The sequence below is a fragment of the Penicillium hordei genome (genome assembly GCF_028827395.1).
Source record: "Penicillium hordei strain IBT 12815 chromosome Unknown utg000002l_segment0_segment0, whole genome shotgun sequence".
NCBI classification, from domain to species: Eukaryota; Fungi; Ascomycota; class Eurotiomycetes; order Eurotiales; family Aspergillaceae; genus Penicillium; species Penicillium hordei.
The window spans coordinates 2398656-2420996 of NW_026623143.1; the positions used below are offsets into that span (position 1 = coordinate 2398656).

Sequence of the window (22341 nt, forward strand, 5' to 3'; positions counted from 1 at the left end):
TTGCAGCCACGGGTTGCCCAGTGTGGCAAGATCGAAGTTCTACTGGACATCCTAGACAGTTAATGCACCCAAATTGCATGACATGGCTTTACCTTTCCGTTTTGGTGCTCACCCCTAGCCGCTTTTTAATGACCAACTAAGCCCACGGGCCCGCAAAAACTTACAACACACAAGCCGTCTGCGAGCCGCTATACACTTTCGTAGCGAATTCATTTATTGGCTGGTCGTACCGGGCTTGATGTGACCCCTGTGATATGTAAATGGCGAGTTCCTAGACTTATAGCGAATCTATGGGTTCATATGAGATCATGGAGCATTATAGTTATGTATCGGAAGCTGTTGAACTATGAGACACCGAAAAGTCAGACTGGGGGTCTGATACTATGGGTTCGGAGATATCAACAAGTGCCGCGCCCATATACTATCATGGAAGTGTAGTTACAGCAAGTAACCACACAGGTGTCTACTCCTCCGGAGCACCTCTCTGCTCCATCTTCTTAGCAGCTCTCTGCTTCCCGCCCTCTGTCACGATAGGATTATGCTGCGCGCTACATGGGCCAATCAGTAAATATCCAAGAGTTTCCGTTAAGGTCATACTCACGCTTTAAGTCCAGCCGAGACCCTCACCGGGTCTTTGTTTTGATCACCTCTGGCCTTATGTAGTTCCTCGCGAGGCTGATCACCGCCAAGCTCATTAAGCATGGCTTGTGCATTTTGCTTCGCCTCTTGTCCAACTTTCGGGTTTCTCAGCGCGCTGTAAAAGATATAATTAGGCATTAGATACGCTCACGAGCTTTTATGGACCAGAATGTAATATTTACGCCTTGTAGCCACGCATCTCGTTGAGTCTTTCTTCGGTCGGCATATTGGTCTATGTGATTGTTTTTGGTGAGTGATCGTTTAATGAAGTCTAAGTCTATCTTCGACAGATAATACATCTACTTAAATGTTTCAATCATCAGCGGGTTGCCACATATTCATTTCTCCGTCACTGCTCATCGTTTGACTTGTTCGCCGTTATGATATAATTATGATGTCCCTTGATCGCATGGCCTCCACTAATGAGGATAGAGATACATCTTATCATACGGCGGTAACGTTAATCTTAGCATAAAAATCTGTTCGGACTTTCAATTTGGAATCGTACCTTTTGTCAAGGGTTTAAAAGGCTGAATCGGGCAGTTGAAGGCAGACTGGAAGACCTTCAGCTACGTCGCCACGAGAAAACGTTCTGCATATGGCAAATTTCATGGATATAGAGACTGGGGCAATGCCGAACTTAGTGAGCATGACTTCAGCCAAAGCGTTCACTAAGCACGATCTGACCTCGGGAGTACTCACCAAATTCTGATGTTGTTAAGCATACCCTGACCATCACCAGTTAAGTAACTATCAACTGGCTGCTTGCTAGGTAGAATTAAATTCCCAGGGGGTCACTCAATAATTCCCCTGTGCTTTGAGGCAGTGAGCAAGATCTCAAGCGCCTCCATAAAGCGGCGGCATCCCAATCGGGGAATTCGTATCCGCGGCCTAAAAATCCGGTACATATTGCTACATAGTATATAGCCCTTTTGAGTCGACGCTTTCTTCGCTGATTCCGGTTCCGATTTATTCTTCTTCTCTGTTTCGAGTACACTACAACCTTTTCCAGATCATCTTCAGCAAAACTTTTAGTATATTTGTTATTATTCCATTCAGCTCGAAATTCCATAGTACATCGTTATCATATCGCTCATTATTTCTCTCCACAATCTAAGTGCTGCACTGACTTAACTCTGCCGGCCAATCCTGTGTTGGTGGTACCTGCCAAGCGTCACTGCCGGATCTACGTACTCTTGTCTGCCACAATACAGTGTTTCTATATATGTGAGACCCACTGTCAAATTAGCAGGAGAGCACATATATCTAATCCTCGGACCTTGCCATGTCTCTTCGACTTATGTGTTTTGTAAAGCTTTTTTGCGTGGCAGGTTCTCTACGTGTGGACCAAAAGTACAATCAGTGAGAAGAACATGAAACTCTTTAGAAACCCCTCTATTCACGTGCTCAAATAGACAAAATACCAGAACTGGATGTCAACGGATATGCTAGATGTATATTCAACCATTTCCTTAGTTTGGAATGCTTGCAGCTTTCAGAGGAAACCGGGGGAGGCGGGAAGCGCGGGCGGACTGCGATGTCCATTTCGGTATGATGTTGTTGCTTATCGTTTCCTTGAATGAATGCAAGACGCAAGACGCAATATACAACGGAAAATAGGAGTTTCCACTTGCAGTCAGTGAAGCATCAGTTCGATGCTACTCTGACTGTCCGAGTATTGGCCCACATCTGGGGCCAGGCAGGCTCATTTCCCCCATAAGGCCTAGTCCCCACCATCAGCCAATCGCATACCAAGAACGTTTCATGGGTTATCGATCACGAAAATGGTTGGCTAAGTTCTATTATTATGCCTGAGATTAGACTGTCTCATATATAAGTTTGTTGCTCTCAAGGTTACTGTGAGGTAAATATCCCTCTTTCTACCATTTCCAATTTCGGCATCATGCTCGGGTTTTTACCTTACGGTATACTGGCCATTGCTTCTCTTGTTGCAGCACGCGACCCCACAGTCTACCTCATTCGACATGGAGAGAAGCCCAGTGGTGGAGGAAATGGACTAAATGCACAAGGGCTCGAACGTGCACAATGCCTTCGCGAAGTTTTCGGCAAGAATTCTAAGTACAACATCACCCACATTATGGCACAAACGCCCAAGAGCAGTATGATCACACCATGTCCCTGTGCGGCTTCGGTGCGCAGTATCATAGACTAGACCGAGGCTAACGTGAACGGCATAGATGGCAAACGCGCTCGTCCCTATGATACCGTTGAGCCGCTGGCTAAAGATCTCGGCCTCACTGTTGATACGTCTTGCGATCGAGATGACCCAGATTGTGTCAAGGATGTGGTTGCTGGATACGATGGAAAGGGATTGGCCAATATACTGATTTGCTGGGAGCACGATGCATTGACCGATATTGCGGAAGCACTGGGAGTCAAGCATGCACCTTCTTATCCGGACGATAGGTTAGTCCTCAACCCTCGTGTCATAGTTTTCGCTCGATCTTTTCTAACATTTATATAGTTTCGACATCATCTGGACCCTCCCAGGCCCTTACAAGGAAATAACTGCGAAAACCAGCGAGCATTGCCCTGGTTTGGATAATGAGTAAATGCTGTCCTCAGCAGGCTTGGGTGCTTCTAACAGCTCATGGTCAGCTCGCCCCTTACATTTTTTTTACAAGTCACGTGTCATTATGAATTTATGGTAAATTTGCATCATAAAAAATAAGACGTGGCTTTGATATTACCTGATGTTGGATATCCGTTAGACAGGGGTGGTGCAAAGAACAATCTGTAGAAATTACATACAGCCTCATCGCCTTCCTTTTTGACCTAGTGACATACCAGCAACCTGCGATCAAAACTCTTGATGCAGGGAAATAGTACAAACTGAACGAAATCAAAAACAAGAAGCCGCTAGTGAAGAGGATTTACAATGGTTGGAGAATATGGTATTGAGACTAGGATTAATCCATGATTAATCCATCTGATATATACAAATTACAATTTGAGAACAACCAAAAGCAAGAGGGATTGGGATCCCGTTGGTATTTCGCAGTTAAGTCGTGATTAAGAAATCGAGGGGGTAATAGCCCCAAAACTCGGAGAGATAAAAAGCAACCCATCCTATGGGTAAAGCGTAGGTCCATATAGGCAATGAAAAAGGCGCATGTGGCGGGTGGCAACGTACTGGCTCTGGTTCCAGCTTTGCCGTGTCATAGAGGCCCCGAGTATCTATTCAACCTGTGAAACTGTGGTCTCTTTCTCACTGGACTTGGGAGGTTGGGCGGTTCCTTCCTCTGCGTGAAGATCGGTGATCTTGTCTGACCGAATCTCTCCCTGCTCAAGCCTGCGAACATGATGGTACTGCACAGTGGTCTTCCAGGGCTTAAGACCAGGGGTGGTAAACATGGTTTCGACCTCCTCCAGAGTTTTGCCAGCAGTTTCGGGGAACGCAAAGAAAACATGAATCGTCATTGAGAAGCAAAACACTCCAAAGACAATATAAACCTTCCATTTGATGTTTTCAAAAGCGGGAGGGACAAAGTATGATAGGGCAAAGTTGAAAATCCAGTTAGAGGATGTTGAGAGTGCAACAGCCTTGCCACGCAGGCGAAGGGGGTAGAGCTCAGGTGGGTAGATCCAGCTGACAGGACCCCAAGTTGGGGCGTAACTGGCGACGAAAAGATACGTGCAAGCGATCACTCCCTTGGCGGCCTGGGGGGCGTCGGAGAGATCCCACGACTGTTCGGGTGTATGGTGAAGACCACCCGGTGGAGCTGGCTTGCCGTACGATGCCATGATTCCAGCGTTGGCAAACATGAACACCATCATGAGGGTAGAACCAACCAAAAGTGGAGTTCGACGGCCCCAACGATCAATGAAGAGCAAAGCTAGAATAGTCACCACCACGTTGATGACGTACTGAATCGAGGATGCGACAAGGTTCGAATTTCCAGTGAGCCCGGCCATACCAAAGACGTATGTAATATAAAGCATCATGACATTCATACCAGTGAGCTGCGACCAAATCTGAGTGAACATACCGAGGTGGGTTCGGTAGAGCATAGGACCCTTGAAAAGGTCGAGGTATGAGGCATCTTTGTTTTGGCGCTCAAACTCGACCATTTCACGGATTTCTTGTAGCTCTGACTGCACGAAGGGCGCATTTCGGTCACCTTTGGCGTGAACCGAAGCCAAAACCTCGTGAGCCTCGTCCCAGCGATCCTTCTTGGCCAGCCAACGAGGACTCTCCGGCAACAAGAAGACGAATCCAAAAAGCAGCGCGGCGGGAACCATCTGCAAACCCCATGGAGTGCGCCACGCAGCGGGACCTTTGATGAAACTACAACCATACGAGACGTAGAACATGATCAAGATACCCCATGTAATCGCCCACTGTTGTGCCCCCACGACCTGGCCACGCTTACTGGGCTGGGCTAACTCGGCGACATAGACGGGGACTTGGGCGCTGAGGATACCAACGGAAACACCGTTGATGAAGCGGCCAACGACAAGCTGGGCTATTCCAAAAGATGAACACACAATGGCGCTACCAATGCACCAGATCACCGAGCCAGACTGAATGGCCCCACGGCGACCCAGATAGTCAGTCACGAAACCGGAAGCTAGAGCACCAACCCAGGAACCACCAGGCATGGCTGCTGAGATACCTCCCTGGTTGGCAGAGGTAGGGCCACCACATAGCCCCACGTCGTTGGTGCCATTTTGGTTGAAGAAACACTTGTACTGTTGTGTGCCAAGACTGCGAGAGATAGTCAGCGATCATCATCCCTCACCTTGACCTCGTCAAGGGACGAGAAGTCTTACATGGCGGACATAGAAGCGATATCAAAACCGAATAGTGCGCCGCCAATGACGGCCACCGTGGTGATGGAATATATGTTAGTTATCTTGTACCCCATGATGAAGTTCCACAGAGGAATCAGGTCAAAGATGGAGGAAGAAAGAAAGAAAGAAGAAAGAACGAAACGAGGAGCAAGGGGGTGGGATTTTAAAGATAGAAAGCCGAAAGAAAATACAAAACCATTAAAACAGTAAAACAGTAAACTAACAAAACGCCCAGGCGTAAACCCAAAAACCATAAAGGAAAACACGCGGAGGTGTGGAGATGCGGGGGAGATGCGTATCTGGGGTTCCCCGGAATACCTGCATTATAGGTCCATCGCTACTATAAACGGATGTATAAACTAGTACTCCGTACGGAGACTCCGTCCGGACAACCCAGCAAAACTTTATAGTAGATACTAAGAGAATCTGGATTTTCCATTTCCATATGACACTGTCAAAGCCAACCTTGGAACCTTGGAAGCTATCAAGTCACCAATCACCAGCTGAATATCAAATTAGTTTTGTGGTCAGATACACAGCCAGCCCCCTAGTGTATGTAACTCCATGCGTCGCCTCAAGCCACATGGTATCATCGCATGTCGGACATTTGCCTATTTTGTTCAAGGGTCTTGGGGGAAGGGAGGTTTATGGCTGGTTCCCCCCTCCTTTGTCGACGAAACAGAGAAAAAGGTAAAATACAAACTAACTTTACACCAAGACCAATAACCAAGCATCATCATAATGAGGGACGACGGCTGCTCTGTATTAATTTCGAAGTCGTAATCGTGGCTCACAAGAGGCTTGAATTACTTAGGACCCGTGGACGCCATCGCGAGACGGATGGCGGTCAGTTCTTCTTGGCAACACGCCTCTCCCGTTATGATTCGGTAACGCGGCAAATTCATGAGACAACGCCTTCGGGGCCTGGCTGTCCGACCAAGAAACACTCATGTCCATGGTACAACCTGACTAGCACACGACACTCTGGAAGTAAGTTCCAATACTAACTGACTGGTGTACCACCCCTGAGTCATTTCTACCTAGGGGTTTTGTCGAGTCAAACCCCCATGCCAAACCCTAGGTGGCCCTATAGCTATATCTTGGCATACCTGTAAAGCGCTATATTGCGGTTGGGGCTGGATGATTGAGTACACACCTTGTGAAGGCCGGAAATTAAGGCGCCAGGTGGGCCATCAAGGCTACACTTACCAGGTTCAAACATGCCACACCAAAATTTCGCTCTCAGAGTAAACGTAAGAAACAAAGGGGTTGTTTGCTCACGTCAATTGCTGACCACCAAAATAAGGCCGTTTAAAACTTGATTTCTTCATCCTACCACCGCCATCAACAACGTAGGAGGAACCCCTTGTAGGAGCTATCGGGAACAATGAAATGAATTAATTTCACCTGCCTCCCCCTCTTACCAGATTAACAACACACCGCGATACCAGGCATCCCTGGTCTCAAAATATGGCTAGGGTAATTTCCCTGCCGAGTCGAACAGATCAAATAAAATCAACGGCCCGAGGTGTATGCTTCATGTTACCATTTCCCGCCCTGTGCCCCTTACAACTGATTCCGACTCGCTTACTAGCTGGTACTGAAATGTGATCCACCATATTTGCAACTTTCAGCGTTGCTCCAAGGCTGAGAATCCATGCAGTCCAGATTGTGAACAACCGGCCCGACAAAATGTATTTAACCAACCGCTTGAGTCTTCCCCTGAAATTTGCTAGCTTCATCTGGGGCCGTGCCCCAAGCCTCGCAAATAATTGACGCCACTATGCCTATGGCACTCCTCTAGTTCCATCTTTACCATTGCTTCTTTTGTCCTGGAAGACCTTGCCACTCGCACTAGCAATCCTCTATTGAGAGAGTACGGATTAACGAGATCAGAACTAACCCAGTGTGATCGATGCTTTACGGCTCTTTAGACTTCACAAGCTTTGCAAGGCTGCACTTTGACGATCACACTAACAGCAGTGCATTTATCTTATGTGAGGGTTATGGTTCCTTGTCTAGTAAGACCGGTGTTGTGCGCTATAGCCACTGGGAATAGATACTCCGGAACGAATTGTGACAGCCGCCAAGCAATACTCCGAATAGACTAAACCGCGGAGGTAAGCCTGTGATAGCTGGTGGCTCAATACGGAGTATAGACGCACAGACAAAAGTGAGTCCATTATGCACGGGCTTAGATAGTTGTACTAACCTTGGTCATTACCTATAGGTCTACCCTCCTCGTAGCTTTCGGCTTTCGGCGTTGAGGTTACCGAAACTCGTAAATTCTCGTGGGTCTTCCATAAATCGAGTTTTATTTGTGTCTCATGTCCTCCGTGCACTCATAGGTTGATCCATAACTTCACAACTGACTGGTTACAATATCCATGAAACCAATTATTTGATCGTATCCTGGACGTTGGATGTAACCTTGGGAACCAGCCCTTGCTTACTTCATGGTCGGATATTTCCTGTGTAGATCAATTTTGAAGGAATGAATCATAAGACATCCTTTGGCTCTGGGGTCAAATACGACATCTAACCAGCGGTGTCATGGTCCCAATATCGGATATATTATTGTAAAATTTGTACAAGACTTCCCCGCAAAATGCCTGCACATGATACTTCTGGGTCAATGCTTCCAGGTAAATATGTCAGGTGTACATGGAAGCTCCATTGAGTCCAAATCCCCGCTACAAAGGATTTTTTTTACACATTTTGTCTCTAGAAGACATGGTTGTTCAAGAGAAATAGTGAATGGTCTTCACCTAACGAACGCAACATTGAACTTTCGAGGTTTCCAATCAAAGTAAAATACTTGACAAGCACATAATGGCCATATCCATGGATGCAGGAAAACATCGAGTTGAAGCTACCGGTCAGGTAGCATCGAGTCGCTGTAAAACGAAACTCTTTTCTGGTACTCTCCCTAACCCCGTCGCTAATACATGGAGAATATAAATTTCACGATTAGCAAAAATAACGCCGGATTTGAAAAGTGATCCCTTAGGACAATATCGGGAAGAGTCTGACGCCTGTGGCGTTGGGGGTCAAAATGTGGGGGGACAACATCCCGCGAATTCTCATCTTCATTTCCCCCCTTCTCTCCGCGAATTTCACGTAATGGGCACAGCGACCGATTTACCGTCTCTTTCGAACCCAAGTGATCCACTCGACGGCTTACCACCACCTTACACAGAGCACGACCCGCAGTCTGCGGCTCAAGCCCCCCAATATGAGATACCGTCCTATACTGCACGTGAATCTACCAGTACATCAGCAACGGCCAAATTTCCGTCCGCCATGAACGGATACTTTCAATGGAAATTTACAACCACATTCCACCTTGGGCCGACCGCGGACGAAAAGCTATACGCGGTATCAACCCCCGCGACAGTTTTCAATAACAAAGCCACGATCGTGTTACACGATGGTCCAACTAACAGGCACCCGGTAATGGCAACGGCTCAGGGTGACAGGTGGGGAAGGAGTAGACCCGTCGCAATCACACTCCCACCTCGTCCAGGGTCTCAACATCAAGACTCCATCGTGGAACAGGTCGTTCCCGGCGGATCGTTAAAGCATTTTTCACCTAGCCACATGTTCGAAATATCCGTGGGTCCGAAAGGAACAACACCGGAGAAATTTGAGTGGCGTAAGAGCCATGGCAATGAAATCAAAGAACTTGTCGGTTTTTCATATGGCTGGAAGTTGGTGCGGTTGACAGGACCGGTGAAGAATGTAGCCGGGAGCAGAAAGGACCGCGACCGGGGTTATACAAGCGACGGGTTAGAGATTGTGGCTCTCATCGCACACAACGCTTCTTGGAGCATGACCAAAGGGTTTCGATTCGCCTTCATGGGCGCTGGGTTGACTGGTACCATGGGAGAAAATTGGGAGATTGTTGTTGTGACTTCTGCTCTCCAATTGTGGCTCATAGATGTCCATGGCACATCGGCTACAACCGCTGCCCCAGGTGTTGCCACCAGTTTGAATTGACCACAAAGCCCGCTTTGTTGTATTCTGAGCTTATAATTTCCATATAATTCCCGATGTTGTCTCGACCCTACGCTGGACACCTATCTCTCCCGATTGTACTGACTATATTCTATTTTGGAGGGATGAATATATCTTCTGTGCTGTGTTTTCACGCTGAATTTCTGAATGGAGTAATCCCTTCGAGGTCTAGGGATCAAGACTGACGTACTTTCATCACTGAAAAGAGATGGGGGTGGATCCGGCCACAATGACACCTCTAGGGCTCAATGGTTGTCCCTGACATGATCAAGGATTTTCGCAATTTTAGGCTGATGCTCTTCATCTGAAATATCGAAGGCAACTCCCTTTTCAACACCACGCGGAGCCCAGTCAACAATATCCTTTCTCACATCCGAGTACTTATACACCCGCATCAATTTCCCCACGGTAATAATACCATAAACAGGGGTCCGTCTGTGTACAGAACGGGTCTTAGGGTTTGCACTGAGATACTCTTTCAACTGCCGAGCCCCTTCGTCCCAAACAGATTTCCTGCCTTCCAGGCCCTTCCTCTTGCATAGAGTGATCAAGAACTTAGTGGCCTTTCCCTCGCGGTCTCGATAGTGAAAGGTATGCAAATCAGAATACCCTTTTCTTCCTGCTTGCAACGTGTGCTTATCCTGCGGTCTTGTGATATAGCCATCAACGACGGGAAACTGCCAGGACAATATCGCATTCCATACGCCATAGGCAACGCATTCGGGACCAGCCCGGTCAATGCGCTTTATTTCCTGTTTGATGGCATGGACCTCAAAAACCTAAGGAGGGTTAGTGACTGACATGAAGTAGATTGGTTCCAGTTTGGCTGACCTGCGGCATAATAAGGGCAGTGCTTAAGGAAAAAAGGAAAGGAAAATTCCATGTTAATTGGTTTAGTTGCCCTTTAAATATTTTAACTTACACTTCACTTAGTAGGCTACCACCATGATCAATTGCATATATTTATATCGATCAATAAGGCTGCTTCCGGGATCAATTGAACATATCCCAATCGCTCAATGGCCCATTGATTAGGCTCCCACCACTTCTTTCTTTGCAAGCCCATATCTGCCTCCGAGACTCCTGTTGCGTTACCTAAATCCCTGAATATTATGTGGAGCACTGGCTGCGGCCTTTGGTCATAGGAGTTTCCCTATCGTAGAGGACGGGTCTAAAAATCCACTATGTTAACTATTTCCCCCATATCAAACTTGAATTATGTTTAGAAGAGTTAAGCTTGATAAGTATACGGACATCTGATTCACAATAGTAAGGCTTGTATAGTCGTGCCGCATACTTCATATCCCTTTCGATATCGAAAATTCCACCCAAGATATCTACCTTGAAACCAGATTTGTGTGCCCCTTGTCTTTATTCCAGCATGCACTCAATTACTGTATCCTACCCCAGAGCATAAGCGATTTTAATTTCTCCATATGAAGTTTTAGCAAACTGAATGAAGTCATTGGGCCTAGCGGAATATCGTTTCTTGTGACAATAAGTAAGGACTGTGTGGCATAGCCTTCCCTCATTTATATGGTATAAAATATGGTAAAGTTCGACTTCCTATACGGATGATATAATCATCCATTGACAGGGAACTAGTACTAGGGTAGGAGTAGTGGTGCAAACACTATAGGCACAACAGAGAAGATAACTAAAAAGAACTATAGACGGAAATAAGAAGATTCCAAATTCCTTGTCGCATAATTTTGTATGGCCATACCTTATCAGTGTTTAGCAAACGTGTGCGGCATGCTTGAGCACTATATTGAATAGGATAGGTCCCATCAAACTAAGACATCGTCTCAAATTATAGAATGTTCACCTGACACCTGTTCCGAAAGGCAAACTATATATACTAAATCGAAATGAAAGCATCGCGTAAGTCAAGCCTTCATTGTTACATCATTTTCATTTTAGCTTGAATATGTAGCATAGATATTTTTGTCGACTCGATATAATTATTCATGATTATGATTATATCAACTAAACACTATCCATGGCCACTGTTTCGGGTGTCAATCCATCCCCAAATTGCCTTCTATGCGGGTTGGAGATTTCCAGTATGATTTACTCCCAAAGGGTGAATCCAACCTGTTCCGGTGTCTTGTTCAGAGAGAATCAGTGGAAACATTACAAGAAAGACAAACTGGAGCATGTGATGGTCCCATCAAAGGAGGTCGAAGAGGTAGATTTCGCGAAGTATCCCAGCATGTGGTCGTGTACGTGTCGAGCTAGTGAGTCTTATCAAAGCGTTCTGGGTCCAGTTCATACTAACCGAGCCAGTAATCAAAGGGCCTAATACCAAGTACTTTCTGAGTGGAATCACTGTAACTGGAGAACATTATACTGATCCTTACTTCATTCCAAAAGACCGCGGCATAGCGCGAATCGGTGGGAGAACAAAAAATCCCCAATACTATAGTGGTACCTTCGTTCAGTTCTATGCAGCAAGCATCAAAAGACAACTGAATCGTTTCAAAGGCCAAAATGTCGGATTCGTTGTCCATGCCCACTGCTGGGCTCTTCTCAACCACATTATTCCAACAACGTTGGTTGAAAAGAAATTCGAGAAATTCGTTCGTGCTGCCCGAAAATACTGGCGTGACCATGAAGAATGGGGAATTTATGATTATTCGCTCAGATCATGGAAGCATCATGGCTCAATTGGTGTTCATCCGGGGTTCGAGCATGGATGCGATATCTACAAGAATCCTTTCATAGTGCCTGAGGTTCGAAAAGCAATCCAAAAGGCAATTAACAGCGCAACAAAGACCAAGGATAAATGCATACGGTCCAGGTGCAGTCCAATACCATTGGAAGTCGCAATTATGATTGCCGAGTGGACTTGCCCGATCGACTATACACCGGCGGATGTGAAGAACACACGGAATATGCTTTCTGCGTGGCACTGGACTTTGCCTGATTGGTTTTGGAAGAGGCGGTTGAAAGAGGATATATTCATTGAGTTGATCTCATTCCGGGAATCCAACCATTCAATCGATTGGCAGGCCCTACGGCTTGATTTGATGGGTCTTGTTTCTGATCGGGAATGGTATCTTTACAGCGGCTTGCCGAATCGTGAGCGAGTGCTTGGCTTTATGACTGCTATCAAGGCGAATTTTCTCAAAACGTCATGAAGATAGGAAAAATTGCCGCGGAAGCACTTGTTTTATCGCTATGTGAAATGAATCGCTATTTTGATATACTGGACTCTGATCTCTCCCTATAACCAGAATGGGCTATATTTCCTATATCTGTGAAAAGAATATCATATTTATTAGAGTCATATAGCCTTGTAGTAACAGAGGCATGCGGGACTTGTTAAGGCCTAATTATTAGTATAAGCCTAGAATAATCATTACGCTATCTCCACTTATAGTAGGCCGGGGGTATAATAATAAATTAAGAGAGTAACGGCCTAAAGTAATATCCTTAACTAGTATATAAGAATCGGGTTACTAATAAAGATTTAGACGATCTCCTTACCTCGGGGGGTAATATGTTTAACTATTAAGCCTACCGGAGTGCTAAAACTAAATAATACTAATTTGTGTTAAGAGATAGGTTCAGCTAGTTTCGCTATACGGGTGAGGCCTTTTAAGTCTCAAAAGACTGGGGTATGGCGAAATTGTGAAGTTCCAATAAAAAATTGCTACCTATGTATTGGCCATTCCATGGTAGATGCAATCTAAAGCCCTTTGCTGGCGCGAATTTGGCAAAAGGGTACGGGTGCGCGGTATATCCACTACGAATCCTATATGGACTCATAGTACACTGATCGAAGCCACGTGTCTAAGTTGGACGGTCATCGATGAAACTGGCGGTATCTGCGGGAGCGGATATTAACGTTGAAATCTCCGAGAAATGGTCCATTGATCAACGAAGCTAGTGAGGTACACTGGGCACCGTGCGTTGATAGTAATTGCGTGCCAAATTTGTCGCTAACATGGTATAGTCTGAGACACCCTAGGATTTCGACAATTTGCACTGGTCTTGCTCTTGCAGGTGCATCCAAGTCCAACGTTGTCCCATGTCTCAGGTCGATCTCCAGCTCTCTCGCTCCACTATCACCTCCCGCAAGCCCACTCAAACTGATCCACCTTCGTTATCGTCGGTTTTTGTATTCTCATGCTACTCGATATCCATTTAATCTCGTCCTTGCTGTTCTCAGTGGACTTTTATCGCTTTGAAGCGATGTAAAGGATAAGTATCTGTACCAGATAACGTCATGACTCTACGACTCTCGGACCCTATATTCACCGCGGAGTATCGTCGCAATAACTGCATATGCACCTAAATGGCTCTTCAACTGTCAATCTCTGCCCCTCAGGCCTAAACACCCCCACCTATCCACATGTAAGTTCGGGAGATTCCGCAAATAACTGGATACAATCATTTCCATAATTATGAATATCGGAATTAGAATCCGAGAAAGCGGTAAACCAGACAAACGCAATTGTCGCGGGTTTAGGATGAAATTTTGAAATTTTTCCAAAGTGGAAACGAACAATTGACAGCCTCTCAGGGTGTCCGGGTATAGATCCACCGGGGCGCCAACATTGGCTGGATCGGATCAAAGTTTGATCTTCCAGTGGCCAAATCTGCGAAATTTGATCTTTTGATCTTAACTACTTTCATTTGATCTGATTTTGTGGTCTCTTTCATTATTATCATTGTTTGGCTTGATTTGTTGTTATTCGAATGTGCTATCATGAAGCTGGCGCTGCCCAATGACGTATTTCTCTTGATAGGAGAGCAACTGGAACAAAAAGAAGACCGACGGAACCTTATCTTTGTCTCCCATCACTTCCACGATCTTTTCCTCCCACTGGTATATCGAAAGGTGTCTATCAACCATTGGCAAGATGCAAATTCGTTCCTGCACGCCATACTGAAACGACCTGCGCTGGCGCGGGCCGTTCGGGAGCTAGACCTAACAGACTGGCATGCGAAAAGCGTATCGGACGACGACCGCAACCAAATTCAGACTTCGACATCTTTGAGGGCATGGCTGGATGATGTATCATGTTCAACGCTGGAAAGTGATCAATGGGCCCAGCGCCTCGAACAAGGCATTGCTGACGCCTGGGTGGCGCTCATTCTCCCATTGTTGAGTCAGCTCAGGAAACTTTCACTGGCCTATACGACAAACTCTCCATATTTGGACCGGATCATGCAAAGGGCCGTGGATTGCAAACAGCCATTTTCCGTCCAACCAGCCTTCCGGCACCTGCGTGAGGTCTCATTGCATCATCGGGAAGATCTCGATCACAGCGAGAACCTGGATGATGCTAGAGCTGAGACTCAACCATCATCAACATTGCTCCTACCATTTTTCCAACTGCCATCTGTTCGTGCTATCACAGCCAACTCGGTAGTGGACCCTAGCTCCGCCACTCCACTCTCTGAGGAACCAACGGATGATGAGAAGCCACGCTTTGGATTCTCCTCGATCACCGATATCGATTTGCGTGCAAGTAGTGGGAACCATGGCATGGAGAGGTTGGTTAGCTCATGCGCCGACCTGAAGTCATTCAAATACCAGCACTCGGACTCGCATGTTCTTTCGCATGGCTACCAGCCATCCGCCTTCTATCGCTCTCTGACCCATAGCAAAAGGAGCCTGCAAACCCTGTGGCTGGACCACTATGGCAGCCACTACCCGTTCACCGCTGCTGGGTTGAACCAATCCCACGACGAGTGGTTTGGTTCCCTTGTTGATTTCACTGCCTTGAAAGAAGTGCGCGTGAGACTGCCAAATCTTTTGGATATTCGATACCAGAACGAACCGACCACACCTCTCATGGAATGTCTCCCATCGTCGCTTGAGACCCTTTACATTGAAGGATGTGAGGAGAGATATCTGGGAATGTTGGTTGCCCAATTACAACCCGTGATAAAAAGTCGTCGGACTCGTTTCCCTAACCTCAAGCGTGTCGATATCGAGGGTGCGTTCCAAAACGTCCCGTCGGATGACGATGGTGAGGTTGCCAGCTCCGGACCCGACGTACTTGAAGCTGTGATGAAAGACAAAATATATCAAGCTGCCGAGCCTTTGCATATAGACTGTGTCAATGCTGGGTTGGAGTTGCATCTTCACGACCGTGCTTTGTCGCATATTTGATTCTCCCCATTGGTTAGCAACCTTCAGGCTTGCATTTCCCAGCATTTGATTTGACGATACCACCTGAAAGCTTTGCATTATATAGATCTACCTTTGGATTCTTCACAATTGTTTCTCGCTAGATTTGGATCTTCTTAGATGATTGAATAGACCTCCCACTCTTCATTTTCAATTCAAGTTCTGGATAGGTATTATGGAATCATTCTTAACGGAGTACACTGACTCAGACCGTAGATGTGATTGAAGCTGCACCTTGTGTACCTCCGTAGGAAGACCCGTATTTCACAAAGAAACATGCATCTAAATGACATTTGGAATTGAATTTGAAGTGCTCAAGAGGGTATTCTATATCTCGTGTACTTTAAAGGGAAGCAAGAACCGCATCAGCGCCGGATTTCTATAGACAGATTGAGCAGTTAGCCACCAGAAGGAGCGGGAATGAAGGACGAATGAGGAAATTACATACCTTGACAACACCTCTCTCGGTCTCGATTTGGGCATAGCTGACCTTACCGTGATCGATAACGATCGCATAACGGCCTGTACGGCCCGACGCCTCATCAGCCCAGCCAATGCTCTTGGAGAACTTGGCATCGGGATCCGAGAGGAAAAGCTATCCATACAAATCAATACTAGCCATAGAAACGTGTAAAATGGGGTTGTGCTCACAATATCATCCCCGCGAACTGCATTCGCCTTGCCCCAGGCACTCATCACGAACGGATCATTGAAAGCAAGGACGGCAACAATGTCAACTCCCTTCTCGCGGAGCTTGGGAAGGTTCTGGATATATCCTGGCACGTGGTTGACGGAACAGGTCGGGGTGAATGCACCTTGGTTCACATGTTAGTATTGTGTCTTTAGCTAGGGGGTGGCATCAACACAAACTTACCGGGAACGGAGAACAAGACGACCTTCTTGTTGGCCCACTCCTGTGAGGCATTGTAGTTGATGGGGATGCCGCAAGAGGTAATCTCACCACTTTCCTCGTTCCATGGAATGTACCTGGAGAGAGATCAGCGTCATTCTTTGCGGGGGGGCCGGGGGTTTACACACTGGAAGACCACGTCGCTAGGGAACGAGTCGCCGGACTTGAGTGTAGTCATATTGAGATAAATATGGTTATTAAAGAAGAGATAGAGAGATTGAAGAAAAGTTGCGGTTTTGGAAATGGCGGGGTGAATGGGTTAATGTCCACGTCAAGCTGATTAATATGAGGTGATCACCTGGGCATGCGGGGCAGATAAGATGAAGGGGGACCTTGCGGAAGACGCCGAGCTCCAGTGGGAATGTAGCATTGATATCAATTCTTCAATTCTTCAATTTTTCATACAAGATGCGATTCCCACTGGACGTAAATATTCCTGACTTCATCTATTGATTCCAAATATATATAGTTTCACTCAATTGGACGTAACAGTGATGCTAGAGCAAAAGAGGGCTTTCAAGTCCAATCCATAGATAGATATAATTGATTACTTTCGGATTCGGTAGTGATCAAAATATACATATTATTCATAGCTTATGCTTGTGTTCATCCGACTGGAGCCGACGCACTACTTGTGCGATAGCATTCTTACGTTCACCATGGCTTTGCCAAAATGCTGGAATGGACTTTGCAGTTTCATACAAGAGGCGAAGACCATTGATTCCCCTGGAAGCATGTTCTGCCGGAACCATTTGTCCTGGTTGGTTCAGTGATGCATTGAACACCTCAAGCGAGACTGGGCCCTGGTACCCGGTGGCAAGCACAGCAGCCGCGACAAGCTCAACCGGCATATACGCACCTCTAGACTTCTCAAGAGGATATAACCGATGACTCCGCGACCATGGGAGCAGTGCTGGTGTTTCTGGGTCAGTTGGAGGGAGGAAAGTTGTTGGGTTCATCAACTCCGCATCGCCGCACTGGAAGAAAAATATCCGATCACCCGGTACCGTCGACACCAATGATGTGAGTGATCCGGTAAGAACATCCAGAGATTCCTCCAAGGTTGGGTAGATCCGCCCGTGGCCAGCAACATTGTACGGATCAGCAAACTCGACGGCGAGGATATTGAAGGCATCCACGATCAGTCCAACGTTAGGGCGATTGGCAAATCGCACAGCTTCCCATGAGGCCGACCATGTATTTCGAGTTGCCCAAGATAGGCCCTCGTACCCAATTTTTAACATGCGCCCACCATCAGCCTTTGCGTAAGCAGCCGCTATGTCGCCCAGTTCCGCGAGGTCCCTCGCTACCGTCTTGAGATCAGATGTCACTCCCTCGTCTGTGCGGATATTCGCACACATAAAAACAAGATCAGTATCAAAGGCGCGCATGAATGGAAATCGTCTATGATAGTAAGTTAGTATGGACTTTCATGACCGAGTTACCGCTATTTCTTCATCGAGGTAGGTATATATCTCACTTGGCAACTAGATCGAAGGCAGCCTGGCGTTCAGCTGGATCTTTGATTCCCTCAATTTTCCGAAGAGGCTGAGTGCAAGCAACCCGCATTCCTAAGGATTTGACAACACGAGCCAATTTTCGAGCAACCTGCAGATTCTCTACGGTCGGTTCCCAAAGTTGGTCTCCCGGCAGTCCATGTTCTTCCAGGTATGCAGCCCAACACTCGTCAAACAGGTCGATCCATTGATATCCTGATTTCGCCGCGGCTTTCAGTCGTGGTTCTAAACGATGCTCTCGCCAGTTGCCAAGGGACAACGTGGCGATACCCAATGGATTGGCTTTAGACGGAGGCCAAGAAACTGTCATAATTTCAGGTTTGGTAGCTTGTATCCCCCCACTTTGGGGTTATTAGTTCCATTAATACAACAAAGGGATGATCGAATACCCGAGCTGTTGACGCCACTTCACGCCACCTCCATAAACCGGTGCATTCTTTAATGCACCGACGGGGGACGGTAGCCGATCATATATATTAATTCGTACGGCTTTTATTAGAAAACAAACCAAAGGATCTCAATATCGATTGATTCATACTAATAGGAAAAACACACGAAAGCGCATCTAATTCACAAAGGCTCTTGTAAAACCAATGCTAATTTAGCTGGGCAATAAAGAATGTATGAAAGGAAGAGACGTATGGTGGTCATTAGACGCTAGAATTTCATGAATAAAAGCTACCCTCAAGTTTCCTTTCGGCTAAATTTGTCAAAAGACATCTCCAAATCCAGGCCCGAACATTTCCCGGAAGAATTCAGCAAATCCCTCACCAGTTAAATCCCCCTGAGTAGACATTGAAGCTGTAGTCAAGAACGGATCGTGATCGGAGATGAGAGCCTCGTATGGCTTCAAATTGGGGGATTGCTGGGGCATAAATTGTCTCGCTCCGTCATCAAAACCCATGCTGGTGTAGGTCGCATCTGTTCTAGTCTGGCCAGGTTGATTTGAGTATTTCAGCCCCGCTGTTCTAGCTCTTAGGATCATCATGAGGTGCTGTCCAAGTAATGCAGCAATTCCAAATCGATGCGACGGGGTTGTACCTGCACGCTCTAATTGAATGGCAACTTGGCCAAGTAGAGCAAGAAGCTCCACGTCATTTCCGGCCCGGGACCCATACAAGGTAGGGAATAGCTTCAAAGCCAACACCGCGGCATAGGCTATCATAGCCCAAGTCGGAGCCAACATGCAATATAACGGCTCCCCAATATTATGCAAATCGCGCACGGCGAGCTCGCAAGAATTGACTGCAGCCTCAAAGCAATCCGCTCGGATTGCATCCATATTTTGGTCCCCACATATGGAACCGTGAAGGGCAAATGACAAGGTCCAAAGCCTTCCGTGGAGATAAACATAATGAAGGAAAATGTTAGACAGCTTTTCAGACGGCGATGTGATTAAATTGGGCATTGGATGTGATAGCCAACGGTCACGCCAGGGTCTTAGACTTGTATCAACCATTTCTCGCACCCAATGGGGATCAACGTGTGTTAAACGAGCTTGATTTCTTAGTTCGTTTTGTAGTGAAGCTAAAATGCGTCGCAGGGTGATAAACGAACATGTGTGCTTGTCTGTGGGGTCCGCCAGATCGTGGAGCCACCAACTGTTGATGCTTTGTGTCAAGTCGGTTTCCGGGAAAGTGTGTATTCTACCACAGGCTGCGCTGTTCGCCCGTTCCCATAGTAAAATCCGCAGCCAGGTTCTCTCACGGTTTCGCGCCATGCGCTGATTGTCGGTCGAGTCTTTCGAAGGATACCCCAGTAATAAACCTGACGAATCATTTTCCGGGAGTGATATTGGAGCTGCGTCCTGGGTTCTAGAATAGGAAGCATTGATCGAGTCCAGAGGGGTCGCATCTTTGGCATGGGAATCTTGGTCTAGACCCAGCTCGGCTGCTACACCAAAGGCGTACATTGTGTAAAGCCACGAACGCTCGTGTACCAGTGACTCTGCGGGAGTGGCTGATAATAATGAGATATAGTAGCCTTGAACGATTTCAACCGATTTATATCCACAGGTATGAACGTGTTTTGAGAGCTTTTCGCCATGAAGGCGTAATCGTTTAGCGACTGGTGCTGACCCATGATCGAATTGCGCAGTTATGGCCAGTATCCAGGTGAACAAAAGAGCCGATCGTGAACGCACGAAATCCGGAGTGTGAAGCATCGGGTCTAGGATTCCATTGACTGGATGCAAGCGGACGAAATATCTAAATTGATTAGTGCATGTAAATCGTCAGAGCAGCTGATATCTTGGCTTACACTGGAAACAGATAACAGGCCTCATCCATGGTCACTAGACCAAGGTCCACCGGGTCAACATCGGGGCCAACATCGCGTAGAGGCACCTGTGGGGACGATTTGAAATAGTTCGAGTAACGATATGGGTACTCGCAAGGACCGACCAGGGTATCGATTCCTGCTTCGAGAGTATCCCTGCCCAGTTTTAAGCCAAGTGACACGTAACCTGGCCGATGAAGTAGTTGACGACCGATTGACTCGCTGGCGGACTCGTCCGCCACAGAAGATGGTTTATTCGTTTCCGGTGAAATATGGGCAGGTATCGAGTGCAGCTCCAAGGCTTGGGCGGCGGAGGAGGCATCTGCCAGCAAGGCCAAAGGATTACTGATTGGTTCGCTGTTGGATTGGGAGAGTTCGCCGCTGCGGAATACAGGGGAGACAGGACTTTCTAACGGCTCATCAACTTGTACAGTTGGCACATTCGAGTTAGAGCATGGGATGCAAGAGCCTTCAGATCCTAACTGCGGTAATCTTTGGGCGGAGATGGTTGTTTCAGTTGGGTGGTTGGAGAATAAGAGGTCTAGAATTGGCTCTTCGCTTGCGACGAAATTGTCCATTTCATCATTCTCGCCCGTATGTAAGGTTTTCGCCTTCTTTAATTCCGACTGCATTTTTCGATAGGCTTTTTCAAATCCTTGATAGCGACCTGTTGCACCACGCTTTCTCCCAAGTTTTCTCGGCTCTGGTATATTGCACTCGCGGTTGGTGCGCTTACATCGTTGGCATGGTTCTGTCGAGTTATCCTCCTGTTGCTCCCTTTGTCGTCGGATGCATCTCATCTACAAGGTTTTTTTAGTATGTATCACTTGGGGTTCAGGATTGGAGGCTATACCTTCATTGTCCGACATGCCTCACACGCGGCCGCACTGACGGGGCGAGTTTGGCCAGATCGGTTATCATCCCCAGAATATGATGACATGGGAGCTCTAGGAATCAAAATAATAATATATCGAAGTAATCAATCGAAATATATAGATTGACTTAAGAGGAGAGAGAAAGAGTGGGTAAATATCAAAATCTCCCCGGAATTTCAAAACTGCGGGGAAATTTTCAGCTATGAGATTGCAGCTCTACACGCCTCGACCTCCATCTACCTCCAATGTCGTTCCAGTTACAACCCTACTCTGTTCAGATACCAAATACCATGCTGCATTGTCTAAATCCACGGGCTGGCACAATCGTTTCAAATTACCCGGATTCGACGGAGTGGGGATTGCGATCGAGTGTCTTGCAGCACATGTCTCCTCGAGCTTCCCGCCTGTGCGAGCCGCTGCTGATGTTGATAAAAAAAAGCGCAAGAGTTATCTTGAGCTTTGGTTGCACTCAACCTATTTGGCGCATATGATGGACTTATTACGTAGCCGAAGTTGGCTCTCGTCCAGAGGCGGACCTCTGGTTTGAGCTGTGTCGATTAATACGAATTCCAATCTTTCAAGTATGCATCCACTGATAGTTTGATTTCGGAGTTTCGGCAGAATGGCCTCGCATTTGACTATAGATCACATCTTGCCTCAACCCTGTCGATCCTATGAGAATTACGCCAGAGATAACCACAATTGCCGCCAACATAAAGCGATTAGGTCTCCTTGTCCAAAAATACTATTTGCAAGTCGGATATGAAGCGCCCGCCTGGGGAACCCACCTCAACACTTAGTAGCAAATTCATGAGATCAACAAGCTTGTTGATCTTCCCAATGTTCGTTACTGTCTTGATATCTTCAATGTTTCTACCAAAGACGCAGGCAATCCATTCAGTGCTGTGGCTCCTCGGCCAGGCGGCCTGGCAAATCTACGTCCACCCTTAGACAAAATGAAACGAACTATCACGCCAAATCAAATTACTTATTTTCAGTTGAGTTGTGCGTTTCCTGTACTCGAGGTCGCGTAGGATGTGTTTGACCTGGGATACACTGGATGGGTGTTATGGAAGTATTTCATACTGATATGTAGGACTCGCGCCCTTCGTGAGTGTGATACTCAATGGGAACCACTTCGTG

General features: G+C 46.7%; 10 protein-coding genes across 10 annotated transcripts; 4 read left to right on the forward strand and 6 right to left on the reverse strand.

Annotated features, from left to right (window-relative positions):
* Nucleotides 1-463: 463 nt before the first annotated feature.
* Nucleotides 464-865, reverse strand: N7537_004212 (Con-6 family protein; the record flags this gene model as incomplete). The annotated part of the gene is made up of 3 exons (XM_056895269.1): nt 464-548; nt 602-754; nt 822-865. The coding sequence occupies 3 exons, from the start codon at nt 863-865 to the stop codon at nt 464-466; spliced, it is 282 nt and encodes a 93-aa protein (XP_056755017.1).
* Nucleotides 866-2542: 1677 nt separating this feature from the next.
* N7537_004213 (uncharacterized protein) lies at nt 2543-3212 on the forward strand (the record flags this gene model as incomplete). Its single annotated transcript, XM_056895270.1, has 3 exons — nt 2543-2759; nt 2838-3066; nt 3125-3212. 3 exons carry the CDS (start codon nt 2543-2545, stop codon nt 3210-3212), a joined length of 534 nt encoding a protein of 177 aa, XP_056755018.1.
* A 625-nt stretch (nt 3213-3837) lies between these two features.
* N7537_004214 (sugar porter family MFS transporter) lies at nt 3838-5528 on the reverse strand (the record flags this gene model as incomplete). Its single annotated transcript, XM_056895271.1, has 2 exons — nt 3838-5368; nt 5434-5528. The coding sequence occupies 2 exons, from the start codon at nt 5526-5528 to the stop codon at nt 3838-3840; spliced, it is 1626 nt and encodes a 541-aa protein (XP_056755019.1).
* A 3049-nt stretch (nt 5529-8577) lies between these two features.
* N7537_004215 (uncharacterized protein) lies at nt 8578-9453 on the forward strand (the record flags this gene model as incomplete). The annotated part of the gene is made up of 1 exon (XM_056895272.1): nt 8578-9453. One exon carries the CDS (start codon nt 8578-8580, stop codon nt 9451-9453), a length of 876 nt encoding a protein of 291 aa, XP_056755020.1.
* A 263-nt stretch (nt 9454-9716) lies between these two features.
* N7537_004216 (uncharacterized protein) lies at nt 9717-10311 on the reverse strand (the record flags this gene model as incomplete). The annotated part of the gene is made up of 2 exons (XM_056895273.1): nt 9717-10250; nt 10303-10311. The coding sequence occupies 2 exons, from the start codon at nt 10309-10311 to the stop codon at nt 9717-9719; spliced, it is 543 nt and encodes a 180-aa protein (XP_056755021.1).
* Nucleotides 10312-11473: 1162 nt separating this feature from the next.
* On the forward strand, nt 11474-12614 carry N7537_004217 (uncharacterized protein; the record flags this gene model as incomplete). Its single annotated transcript, XM_056895274.1, has 2 exons — nt 11474-11711; nt 11761-12614. 2 exons carry the CDS (start codon nt 11474-11476, stop codon nt 12612-12614), a joined length of 1092 nt encoding a protein of 363 aa, XP_056755022.1.
* Nucleotides 12615-14188: 1574 nt separating this feature from the next.
* N7537_004218 (uncharacterized protein) lies at nt 14189-15601 on the forward strand (the record flags this gene model as incomplete). The annotated part of the gene is made up of 1 exon (XM_056895275.1): nt 14189-15601. The coding sequence occupies one exon, from the start codon at nt 14189-14191 to the stop codon at nt 15599-15601; it is 1413 nt and encodes a 470-aa protein (XP_056755023.1).
* Nucleotides 15602-15962: 361 nt separating this feature from the next.
* Nucleotides 15963-16707, reverse strand: N7537_004219 (peroxiredoxin family protein; the record flags this gene model as incomplete). Its single annotated transcript, XM_056895276.1, has 5 exons — nt 15963-15998; nt 16068-16214; nt 16271-16434; nt 16494-16606; nt 16658-16707. The coding sequence occupies 5 exons, from the start codon at nt 16705-16707 to the stop codon at nt 15963-15965; spliced, it is 510 nt and encodes a 169-aa protein (XP_056755024.1).
* Nucleotides 16708-17116: 409 nt separating this feature from the next.
* N7537_004220 (sugar phosphate isomerase/epimerase family protein) lies at nt 17117-18356 on the reverse strand (the record flags this gene model as incomplete). Its single annotated transcript, XM_056895277.1, has 2 exons — nt 17117-17933; nt 18010-18356. The coding sequence occupies 2 exons, from the start codon at nt 18354-18356 to the stop codon at nt 17117-17119; spliced, it is 1164 nt and encodes a 387-aa protein (XP_056755025.1).
* A 399-nt stretch (nt 18357-18755) lies between these two features.
* On the reverse strand, nt 18756-21263 carry N7537_004221 (Zn(II)2Cys6 transcription factor; the record flags this gene model as incomplete). Its single annotated transcript, XM_056895278.1, has 3 exons — nt 18756-20253; nt 20306-21123; nt 21177-21263. 3 exons carry the CDS (start codon nt 21261-21263, stop codon nt 18756-18758), a joined length of 2403 nt encoding a protein of 800 aa, XP_056755026.1.
* Nucleotides 21264-22341: the final 1078 nt, after the last annotated feature.